Source organism: Oncorhynchus gorbuscha, linkage group LG09, assembly GCF_021184085.1.
Source record: "Oncorhynchus gorbuscha isolate QuinsamMale2020 ecotype Even-year linkage group LG09, OgorEven_v1.0, whole genome shotgun sequence".
In the NCBI taxonomy this organism is placed as follows: domain Eukaryota; kingdom Metazoa; phylum Chordata; class Actinopteri; order Salmoniformes; family Salmonidae; genus Oncorhynchus; species Oncorhynchus gorbuscha.
Window position 1 is genome coordinate 84,901,640 of NC_060181.1, and position 12,001 is coordinate 84,913,640.

General features: G+C 42.7%; 1 protein-coding gene and 1 long non-coding RNA gene across 3 annotated transcripts; one reads left to right on the plus strand and one right to left on the minus strand.

The window, feature by feature from the left end:
- The first annotated feature begins 2,506 nt into the window (after positions 1 to 2,506).
- LOC124044190 (thioredoxin domain-containing protein 9-like) lies at positions 2,507 to 6,402 on the plus strand. Its single transcript, XM_046363719.1, has 5 exons — positions 2,507 to 2,645; positions 3,736 to 3,961; positions 4,709 to 4,827; positions 5,033 to 5,287; positions 5,666 to 6,402. The coding sequence occupies exons 2-5, from the start codon at positions 3,776 to 3,778 to the stop codon at positions 5,784 to 5,786; spliced, it is 681 nt and encodes a 226-aa protein (XP_046219675.1). The 5' UTR covers positions 2,507 to 2,645; positions 3,736 to 3,775; the 3' UTR covers positions 5,787 to 6,402.
- Positions 6,403 to 8,003: 1,601 nt separating this feature from the next.
- On the minus strand, positions 8,004 to 9,453 carry LOC124044191. Of its 2 annotated transcripts, none has more exons than XR_006840450.1 (2): positions 9,165 to 9,453; positions 8,004 to 8,529 (listed from the first exon to the last, which is right to left on the minus strand). It is a non-coding gene; the product is annotated as an uncharacterized LOC124044191 (long non-coding RNA). The 2 variants fall into 2 exon arrangements; XR_006840451.1 differs by having other exon boundaries at positions 8,004 to 8,768.
- Between the last annotated feature and the right edge of the window lie 2,548 nt (positions 9,454 to 12,001).

Sequence of the window (12,001 nt, forward strand, 5' to 3'; positions counted from 1 at the left end):
TGTTATGTTACTCTCTGCTTTGCACCAGTTGTTATGTTACTCTCTGCTTTGCCACCTCCTCTGCCTCAGAATTATCTGCAAACTGACAGACTCAAAAACACCCTGTCTGAGACATTGGTTTGTTTTTAAAAAGTAAGACATTTTTTGTACCTTACCTCTGCAAAAAAAAGTGCCATTGTAAATAGTGTTTTCAACCGCGTCTTGTTCATTTTACAAAGAAAATACTTGTTTTTTAAATATACATGTTTTCCTTTTTTCTTGTATGGTTTACAAGTAGTGTGTTATTAACGGTTAGTTCTTGTGTGTGTGGGTGGGTAGGTGGCAGGCGTTACAGCATGGAAACCAGAAGCTGGCCAAATCCCTTATGTTCATTTTTTATGTAACTTGTATTTAGTTAAGACATGGAATATCAAGCGTTTGAAGTGTCTTCCTGTCCTTCAACTACACTGATGAGAGAATACTGGAGAAAGCAATACCGTATGGCTTTGGATTGCTACTACGTAACAAGTGCAGATTTCTGAAAGGAGTTGAGGAAGCTATTTCAGACTATTGTGATCCACCCAGACTCTCCTGTCAATGCTTTCTGTGACATCACATAAAATGGTAATTCTCTCTTGTGACCTCACATCGTCACACCTATTTCTGACATCACATAAATCTGCATTTGTTGCAACCCCCCAAAAAAGAACTGACAGTTCTCTCATTGTGACATACACAGAGTGGGTTTGAAATGGTTCGTACTGTACCCTATCCATGATCATATAACAGTTAGTATACTGGGTAAATGAATGTAGTTGTAAACACGGGAGACACAGACAACCCTTGATTCTGAGTTCATTATATACACATGTGTATGCTGTGGTCTCTGAGTGGCTGTAAAAGACTTTCCCTGTCATCTGTCATAACTCTTCGAAAGCTAAGGGCCAGAAGAAAAGATCTAATTGGTCAGTCTACCTGTCTATCATGACTGACCCGTGCCTGAAGACCTGAAGCTGTGATATCATTTGTCTGTTTTCTAAGAACTTGATAATAAACTTGGAATTAATAAAAGCCTTGATCAAATCAAATTCTATTGGTCACATACACATATTTAGCAGATGTTATTGTGGGTATTGTGAAATGCTTGTGTTCCTAGCTCCAACAGTGCAGTAGTATCTAACAATTCACAACAATACACACAAATCTAAAAGTAAAACACTATATTAAGAAATATATAAATATTAGGATGAACAATGTCAGAACGGCATTGACTAGAATACAGTACATACAGTACATATGAAATGAGTAAAACAGTATGTAAACAGTTATTAAAGTGACTAGTGTTCCATTATTAAAGTGGCCAGTGATTCCATGTCTATGTATAGGGAGCAGCAGCCTCTAAGGTGCAGGGATGAGTAGCCGGGTAGTGATGGCTGTTTAACAGTCTGATGGCTTTGAGATTTAAGCTGTTTTTCAGTCTCTCGGCCACAGCTTTGATGCACCTGTACTGAAAGATACATGGCCCCATTCATTCTTTCCTTTACACGCATCAGTCGTCCTGGTCCCTTTGCAGAAAAACTGCAGGATTTGAGTTCCTGGCAGTGTAGTGTGTTACTGATGGTAGGCTTTGTTACTTTGGTCCCAGCTCTCTGCAGGTCATTCACTGTGGTTCTGGGATTTTTGCTCGTGTGATCAAAATGCTTGTGATCATTTTGACCCCACGGGGTGAGATCTTGCGTGGAGCCCCAGATTGAGGGAGATTATCAGTGGTCTTGTATGGCTTCCATTTCCTAATAATTGCTCCCACCGTTGATTTCTTCAAATCAAGCTGCATACCTATTGCAGATTCAATCTTCCCAGCCTGGTGCAGGTCTACAATTTTGTTTCTGGTGTCCTTTGACAGCTCTTTGGTCTTGGCCATAGTGGAGTTTGGAGTGTGACTGAGGTTGTGGTGTCTTTTATACTCATAACAAGTTCAAACAGGTGCCATTAATACAGGTAACGAGTGGAGGACAGAGGAGCCTCTTAAAGAAGAAGTTACAGGTCTTTGAGAGCCAGAAATCTTGCTTGTTTGTTGGTGACCAAATACTTATTTTCCACCATAATTTGCAAATAAATTCATTAAAAATCATACAATGTGATTTTCTGGATTTTTTTTCTCATTTTGTCTGTCATAGTTGAAGTGTACCTATGATGAAAATTACAGGCCTCATCTCTTTAAGTGGGAGAACTTGCACAATTGGTGGCTGACTAAATACTTTTTTGCCTCACTGTACCTGTTCATTGAAATTAATTCCAAGTGACTACCTCAAACAAAAAAAAACATGTCACGGTTGTGTGTGCAGGCTGGATAACGTTCTTGTCGCTAGCTAGCCAACTTCAACTAACTCAGTCAAAGGGCAACATTGAAACTGGAATGACAGTACACTAGTTGAATTTTATTTTGTGTCGTATTTTTGTCCATTGGGATTTATTTGTATACGTCCATGATAATGACGTTGATGCGTGATTTCGACTGGTTCAGAAAAAGTACTCGCGTCATCTGGACACTGTTCATTGTCATCCAGCAGGGGGCAACCTTCTGCATAATGCTGACCTACAATCTCCTTCTGTACCACACTGCGCGCTCTGCAAAGATACGCCACTGAGTCAGGGTTCCGCTTTTGGTGAGTAGGCTAGCCATATTGTCAGCTTTGTAGTATTGATAAAGTCATGTGGAAATTATAAATTCAGTCGGCCCTATTAACATAAGTGGTTGCTCTTTTGTTGTAATCTTGTAGCTTCAGTGTCTGGGCAACTTGGTCGTTTTTGTTAGGTCGCTAACGTTAGCCAGCTAGCTAGCTACCCAGCGTTCTCTGACCACGCAGCTAACAGCCCAGCTAACAGCCCAGCTAACAGCCCTAGCTAACAGCCTAGCTAACAGCCTAGCTAACAGCCCTAGCTAACAGCCCTAGCTAACAGCCTAGCTAACAGCCCTAGCTAACAGCCCTAGCTAACAGCCCTAGCTAACAGCCCTAGCTAACAGCCCAGCTAACAGCCCTAGTTAACAGCCCTAGCTAACAGCCCAGCTAACAGCCCTAGCTAACAGCCCTAGCTAACAGCCCTAGCTAACAGCCCTAGCTAACAGCCCTAGCTAACAGCCCAGCTAACAGCCCTAGCTAACAGCCTAGCTAACAGCCCTAGCTAACAGCCCTACCTTGATGTAGCTAGCGAGCTAGGCTAAAACGACTCCGGTGATTTGTTCTTTTGTTCATTTTTGGCATATCTTTCTACTTTGTCTGAAAGCTGATACGAGTAGGCTAACAAACATCTGACATCTATTGTTCAATTGGGACTTTGTCTTTGGCTAACGTTAGCATTCTTGCTAATTAACGTAAGCTAACAGACAATGGTAATTTGTTAGCGATATGTGGGGAATCAAATAGCAGAACTTTAAAATAGTTAACCAACGTTACTGTTAAGTTGTATTTTGTAAGACTAAAGATTTGGATAACTTTCTAAAGGGGAATAGCTAGGAGCTGTAGTTTAGTAACCCATCGAGTTGAGTTCACCATGGCAGGTCGTTGTTACATTAGCTAACGAAAATTACTAGCTATCTAACGTTGGTTGTTTTCGATTTAAAACCTCAGTGTGTAGTTTCCATGGTCACCAGCCAGGGTCATTAGCTAGTTGGCTTAATCCTTAGTCCAACCATTGCATTTCAGAGAGAGAAATTAAATCTATAAAATTGTCTCTGACTCTCACCCCATCCTTCAGGAATAGAGTGATTGTGTCAGAAGTTTCAAAGCTTTTCATCATGGCGAGTCAGTCGATGGAGATCATGGCCAAAGCGCTGGAGCAGCAAGTGCTGCAGTCAGCCAGGATGGTGGAGGAGCAGTTGGACAAAGAGCTGGGGAAGCTGGAGCGCATGGATGACGACGAGATGGAAAAGCTGAAGGAGAGGAGGATGGAGGCCCTCAAGAAATCCCAGAAACAGAAGCAGGTAGGTGGGAAGGGCTGAGGATCGCAATATGGTGGATGCCTAACAAGCATTTGCTTTAGTACATCAACCTACACTGGTCACCTGCTCATCGAACATCTCATTCCAAATCCCCCCTTCTGCTATAACAGCCTCCACTCTTCTGTGATGGCGTTCTACTAGATTTTGGAACTTTGCTGCAGGGACTTGCATACATTCAGCCACAAGCATTAGTGAGGTTGGAAACTGATTTTTGGGTGGTTAGGTCTGGCTCGCAGTCTGCGTTCTAATTATTTGATGGGGTTGAGGTCAGTGCTCTGCAGGCCAGTCAAGTTCTAATGCACCGATCTTGACAAACCATTTCTGTATGGACCTGGCTTTGTGCACTGGGGAGTTCTACTGAAACAGGAAAGGTCCTTCCCCAAACTGTTGCCACAAAGTTGGAAGCACAGAATCTAGGGGGCCGAACCATGAAAAACAGCCACAGACCATTATCCCGGGCAGCTCGAGCAGGTCAGAAATTTGACGTACTGACTTATTGGAAAAGTGGCATCCTATGTCCTATCAATGTTTAGTCACTGAGCTCTTCAGTAAGGCCAATGTTTGTCTATGGAGATCGCATGGCTGTGTAGACTATTTCATACACATATCGGCAACAGGTGTGGCTGAAATAGCAGAATCCATATATTTTGAAGATGTCCACATACTTTTGTGTGTGTATGTCATACCAGTAACAACTCATCATAGTTTCTGTGTGCTCTGTCCTATAAGGAATGGCTGTCTAAAGGGCATGGGGAGTATAAGGAAATCCCCAGTGAGAAAGATTTCTTCCCAGAGGTGAAGGAGAGCAATCGTGTGGTCTGCCATTTCTACAGAGACTCCACCTTCAGGTTGGCAACACAGCAATGTTTTCCCCTCTTCCTTCCTTGCAAAACATTTTACTGCTGCTAATGAATTGAGCCCTGCTCCGGAGTGAGCTTACCCTCCCAAAATCCCAAAGAAAGGATTAGAAGGGGATTTATTGCCCAGTAAACCTTAATTGCAGCTTCTACCAGGATCTTAACCCTGCTGTCTCCTTCCCCCTGCCTTATAAAGATGCAAGATCCTGGACAAGCACCTGGGTATCCTGGCCAAGAAGCACCTGGAGACTAAGTTCATCAAGCTGAATGTGGAAAAGGCGCCGTTCCTGACAGAGAGGCTGCGGATCAAGGTGATTCCCACGCTGGCGCTGGTTAAGGATGGGAAGACCAAGGATTACGTGGTAGGATTCACCGACCTGGGGAACACGGACGAGTTCTCCACAGAGGTGCTGGAGTGGAGATTGGGCTGCTCTGACGTCATAAACTACAGGTACACAGATGGGTGTGATTTCCTACAGATATTCACACCTCTAGCTAGGAAGATTATCAGTCTAGGTATTTCCTGTCACGCATGAGGCCATTGGTTCATGTGCGAAGGAATAGAAATCCTTACCTGTTCATGCACAACCGCTTGCTGATTTAGTCTTATTAAATGGATTCTAGTAGCATGCTAGCAAATACCCAGTCATTGCGCTAATGCTAGTAACATGGCTCACAAAACTACCTCTTCAACTTCCTTCATACTGGACAGACATAAATGGTGCATATAGACAAAGGTCACCTGAATCCGGAAGTAGATAAAGAGCCTCATTGCCAAAATCTCAAATCCTACATCATAACACCCCTCTACCCTTGTCTTCTCCTCTAGTGGTAACCTAATGGAGCCCCCCACCTTGACACAGAAATCTGGTTCAAAGTTCACCAAGGTGGAGAAGAAGACCATCAGAGGGAGAGGACACGATTCAGATTCTGGTTCTGAAGATGACTAGAAGACTGTCAGCCTTCAACCTCTGTCTCTCAGGGCTAATACCCACTAACTGGCAGAACCATCTCCTCCAGTTGTATAGATTTTCTTCTTCCCCCTTCTGTAATTTCATTATTTATTATAGTCTTCCATGCTTTAGTTTTCCATTTATTCTATGGATTAAATTCTGACTTATTTTGTTTGGACTTTAAATCATATTTAATGTCATTTATATTTGACAGGCAAGTAAAAGGAGGATTCCTATCTGAGCCACTGAACTCTTTCTGCTCTGACTGGCTCCCCTTGAAATGGTTCATTTGATTCCAATTTTGAAGTCTAAAACCTGACCTTCAGCCTTGATGCAGTTACCCTGTATCATAACAGATTTGATTCTAATTTATGGACTTGCATTTTTAACAAACAACCATCCTTACGAACAGTAACGCTTGCAACATTAACATCGATCCATGTCATTTGCCTTTGTTGAACCCATTCAGCGGTTCAGTAGCAACAATCAAGTGCCAGCTTCATTCCACAACCTCCATCCTCCTTCCAGTCTTGTCAGTGTGTGATGGTAGAACAGGTTTGAGGTTTTCTATAAAAAAATTAGCTTGATCTTAATAAAAATAAGATGATCATCACTGGCGCTTTGTGTCATTTCCCTCTGACTTTTGATTCATGTTTTTGTTTTGAAATATAAGAGGGGTGTGATAGACAGGTTTCTGTCCAGGTATAGATTCAACACATTGTACAGGGATTTCACTGAGTCAATTGAATCATGGATTTTTTGAAAGGGCAAACAAGCTACTTATTCACATGAGCCTTACTGTCCTCTACATGTTTGAGACGTCGTATGATCAGCTCTCTGCTGTTCTGGTAGGTGTCTTCCTCAGTAGGGAGACCATGGGGCAGCGTGAGTGGCTGGATCCTGGACAGGGAGGAGAGATGAAAGTGGTTATACACTTAACAAAGATATAAATGCAACAATTTCTTAGATTTCACAAAAGGAAATCAGTCTATTTAAATAAATTCAGTCGGCCCTAATATATGTATTTCACAAGACTGGAAATACAGATAAGCTGTTGGTGAAGGATCCTTTATTTTTTTACAGGGGGTGGATCAGAACCAACATGGGGTGCATTATGCTGAAACATGAGGTGATTGTGGGGAATGAATGGCACGACAATGGGCCTCAGGATCTCGGCACAGTATCTGCACTCAAATTGCCATCGATAAAATGCAATTGTGTTCGTTCTGTAGTTTGCCTGTCTGTACTATAACTCTGTTCACAATGTTGACATCAGCAAACCAGTCACACACAACGCCATACACACGGTCTGCCATCTGCCCGGTACAGTTGAAACCCGGATTCATCCATGAAGATTACACTTCTCCAGTGTGCCAGTGGCCATCGAAGGTGAGAATTTGCCCACCGAAGTTGGTTACGACTCTGAACTGCAGGCCGGTCAAGACCCTGGTGAGGACGACAAGCAAGCAGATGAGCTTCCCTGATCAGCTGTCCGGTGACTCATCTCAGAACATCCTGCAGGTGAATAAGCTGGATGTGGAGGTCCTGGGCTGGCATGATTACACGTGGTCTGCAGTTGAGGCCAGTTTATGTACTGCCAAATTGACGGCTTATGGTAGAGAAATTAACATTACATTCTCTGGCAACAGCTCTGCTGGACAGTATTGTGTCGAGGCACAGATCTGGAGAAGGGTACCAAAAACAATTATTCAGCATTGAAGGTACCCAAAAACACAGTGGCCTCCATCATTCTTAAATGGAAGAAGTTTGGAACCACCAAGGCTCTTCCTAAAGCTGGCCGCCTGGCCAAACTGAGCAATCAAGGGAGAAGGACCTTGGTCAGGGAAAGCTCTCCTCTGTGGAGAAGGGAAAACCTTCCAGAAGGACAACCGTCTCTGCAGCGCTCCACCAATCAGGCCTTTATGGTAGAGTGGCCAGACTGATGCCACTCATCAGTAAAAGGCACATGACAGCCCGTTTTGAGTGCCAAGCTTGTAGCGTCATACCCAAGAAGACTTGAGGCTGTAATCACTGCCAAAGGTTCAACAAAGTACTGATTACTTATGCAAATGTGATATTTTTTTATTTATTTATACATTTGCCAAAAGTTCTAAAAACTTGTTTTTGCTTTGTCATTATGGGGTATTGTGTAGATTGAGGGGGGGGTCTGAATATTTCCGAATGCATTGTACCCCCAAAAAACTACTTCAGTAGTACTTTAAAATAGTTTTACTTCAATACTTCACCACAGTAAAAATCAAGTTAGCAATCATACTCATCATTACAACTTTACTGCATGACCTCAAGCACAGATAAATTAATTAAATACACGTCTTGGAGGAGAAAATGCTAACACTATGCAAAACACACACTTAGTCTAGAGGTGGGCTGCACCCACATCTGACAGGTTAGGATTTCCAACCACTAGGCAAGCCCCCAGATGATTATTATTCATCTAAACGGATAGGAGCCCCATCTTCTGCAGGTAGCGTCCCTCCACTAGCTTCTTCTCCCATTAAGGTCATCTAAACGGATAGGAGCCCCATCTTCTGCAGGTAGCGTCCCTCCACTAGCTTCTTCTCCCAGTAAGGTCATCTAAACGGATAGGAGCCCCATCTTCTGCAGGTAGCGTCCCTCCACTAGCTTCTTCTCCCAGTAAGGTCATCACATGGTGCTTTTTACTGGGCTGCTCCGGATTACCACCATACTTCTCATGCTCTTGCGTCCGCTCATCCAGCAACTGAAAGACCATAGATTCAGGGGGTTTATTCAGGATTCAGGGGGTTTATTCAGGATTCAGGGGGTTTAGTCCCAGGGGTTTATTTATTTTAGCCTATGATCAAAGTGTAAGTAACATTAGGTAATAAACAGCTTTGAGTTGATGGCATTCATTGCATTTAGATGTAGGGCCTGCCCTTGATGAAAGTCCACAGCACCGTCCACCCTACTTCTTGTGGAATCCGTGCTCTGGTGAACTTGCTGCAGAATGACATTAACCAAGGCAGAGGCATAGTTTATGTTAAAGCCTAGAATAATAGACAGAAATACTGTATCATCAAATATGCAACACATGAATAGGATGAGAAAAGGCAATGTTGTACTGACTATGAAGGAGTCAACTCAATATTTAAAATTGTCCAAATAATATATTCCCTAAAAATGTATTCCAAATACATTAACAAAATATAATGAATTAAAAAACATTTTAAAAAATGTTTCCTACAATGCTTCCAAAAAAAGAATGTAAATTAATTCCTCCCCTGTGGAACACGAGAAAACGTGTTGATTCAAACACCAATCATCTGAATGATTGCTTAGTAACAACTGCCTGCCAGAAAGATTCTCTTCCTTTAATAAATTAGACTTCATCGTTACCTGAATTGGGGGAAATATGTGAAGCCCACGACATAGCATTGCCATATTTACTTGTTGGTTGATAGAGGCGTGCGGGACGCAATGTTATAGCACAAAGTTTATAAACAATTTTTGATTATTGTGCAAAAAAACATAATATGCGGATGGGCCAAGGCAAATACTGAATCCTACCAAGATATAAAGTGTTGTTACAAAACTGTCGAACAAACTAGCTACATTCTAAACAAAATCGAAATGCAGCTAAAATTACGCGTTCAGGATTAACAGAGGATTTTCACGTTTTCGTATTTATGAATTTAAACGGATGTCGGAAGTCATCGGTCATCTTCTTCGGTGGGGATTATCGGCGGTTGGCATCCAACGGTATGGTGCATTACCGGCACCTACGGTACTGGAGTGTGGGCCAGAGACGGAGGCAGGGAGACACAAAATCCTACCATATTTGAAACTATGTCTAATGACGTTCTAATCAATCGACTCTTTATACTAATTTCCTGTATCCCCTTCTCCCTCATACTAGATCCCAGCCTCTCTCTTTCCCTCTGATACTGCCCACACTGTAGAAATATATCAAATCAAATCCAATTGTATTTGTCACATGCACCAAATACAACAGGTGTAGGGGGCATGCACCTTAACGTGTATGCTTATTTACAAGCCCTTAACCAACAATGCAGTTCAAGAAATAGTGTTAAGAAAATGTTTACTAAATAAACTAAAGTAGAAAATAAATTAAATGAAAGTAACACAAGATAATTACATAACAACAACGAGGCTACATACAGGGGGTACCGGTACCGAGTCAATGTGAGGGGTACAGGTTAGTCGAGGTCATTATGTAAAGTGATTATGCATAGATGCTAAAGAGTGAGAAAATAAATTTATATGATTTTTTTCATCGGCAGGGACTGAGGACCTGGTCATAATTGAAGCATGATGGATGGCGCTAATTACAGGAAAATTTTTGAGGGGAAACCTGTTTCAGTCTTCCAGGAATTTAAGACTGGGACAGAGGTTCACCTTCCAGCAGGACAATGACCCTAAACATACTGCTAAAACAACACCCAGAGTGGTTTAAGGGGAAACATTTAAATGTATTGGAATGGCCTAGTCAAAGCCAACACCACAATCCAATTGAAAATCTGTGGTATGACTTAAAGATTGCTGTACATCAGCGAAAACCATCCAATTTGAAGGATCTGGAGCAGTTTTGCCTTGAAAAATGTGCAAAAATCCCAGTGGCTAGATGTGCCATATAGATGTGCCTTATATATGTGCCTTATAGAGACATACTCCAAGACACTTGCAGCTGTAATTGCTGCAAAAGGTGGCTCTACAAACTATTGACTATTTACATTTCTTTTGTCTTGTTTCTTGTTTGTTCCACAAAAAAATGATTTTGCATCTTGAAAGTGGTGTGCATGTTGTGTAAATCAAATGATACAAACCCCCAAAAATCTATTTTAATTCCAGGTTTTAAGGCAACAAATTAGGAAAAGGCAGAGGGGGGTGATTACTTTAGCAAGCCACTGTATATAGCTTGTAGCTCCATTTGTGTTCTTTAAGGCTGTTGCACAGTTATAAACCTATTCCCAATGTCAAGTCTCTCATGTGTTGTTTCCCTGATCCACATTTTTTTTGCAGGGGGATAATTACTCCCAACAGACCCGTGCCCTGTCAGAGCTCAAGCAGAGTCTACAGAACCAGGGTTTGTGTCTGCCAGGGTGTGTGTCTGTCATGGTGTGTGTCTGCCAGGGTGTGTCTTCCATGGTGTGTGTCTGCCATGGTGTGTGTCTGCCATGGTGTGTGTCTGCCAGGGTGTGTGTCTGCCATGGTGTGTGTCTGCCATGGTGTGTGTCTGCCAGGGTGTGTGTCTGCCATGGTGTGTGTCTGCCATGGTGTGTGTCTGCCAGGGTGTGTGTCTGCCATGGTGTGTGTCTGCCAGGGTGTGTGTCTGCCATGGTGTGTGTCTGCCATGGTGTGTGTCTGCCAGGGTGTGTGTCTGCCATGGTGTGTGTCTGCCATGGTGTGTGTCTGTCAGGGTATGTCTGCCATGGTGTGTGTCTGCCATGGTGTGTGTCTGTCATGGTGTGTGTCTGCCAGGGTGTGTCTGCCATGGTGTGTGTCTGCCATGGTGCGTGTCTGCCAGGGTGTGTCTGCCATGGTGTGTGTCTGCCATGGTGCGTGTCTACCAGGGTGTGTCTGCCATGGTGTGTGTCTGCCAGGGTGTGTGTTTGCCAGGGTGTGTGTTGGACCTCCAGTACTCCACTTTTCACTACTGGGAGATCAGGTATACCACACATTTCAATCAATCAATTTCCACACCCAGGACACACGTGCATGGCAGACACATGTGCATGGCAGACACACACCATAGCAGACACACACCATGGCTTGGCAATATAGCCCAGCATCAGTGACTTAGGTCGAATTAGATCTTTAATGGGCCATTTGGCACATGCACATGATATAATATTTGCTTTAATGTTGGTTATAATCATGATCCCTAAGGTTTGACAACAGATGAATGATCAAGATAGGAAGAGGACTGGATTAGTTCAAGAAACCGAAGGCCAGACTTCAACCATGGATCGTTCTCTCCTCTTTGTTCAGTCTTCAATTTATGTAGTCACTGATACTGACTGATCAAATCATTCATCAAAGAAAATATATAGAACACACAGAATAATAATCCAGTAGTATTTGTTCAAAGTCCGTATTTAAACAGCATTTTTCATATTTTTCTCTCCGATTATCTTTGAAACTGATTGTTTTTGTCAATTTGTGAAAGTACATGGCGCCAGCTAGTGGACATTGAAGTTCGTTCACTTTATAAT

Excerpts from the sequence above, each read along its gene's own strand:
- LOC124044190 (XM_046363719.1), top strand. The coding sequence starts at position 3,776 with ATGGCGAGTCAGTCGATGGAGATCATGGCCAAAGCGCTGGAGCAGCAA. Across the intron at positions 3,962-4,708 it reads AATCCCAGAAACAGAAGCAG|GAATGGCTGTCTAAAGGGCA; the intron begins GTAGGTGGGAAG and ends CTGTCCTATAAG. Across the intron at positions 5,288-5,665 it reads TCTGACGTCATAAACTACAG|TGGTAACCTAATGGAGCCCC; the intron begins GTACACAGATGG and ends CTTCTCCTCTAG.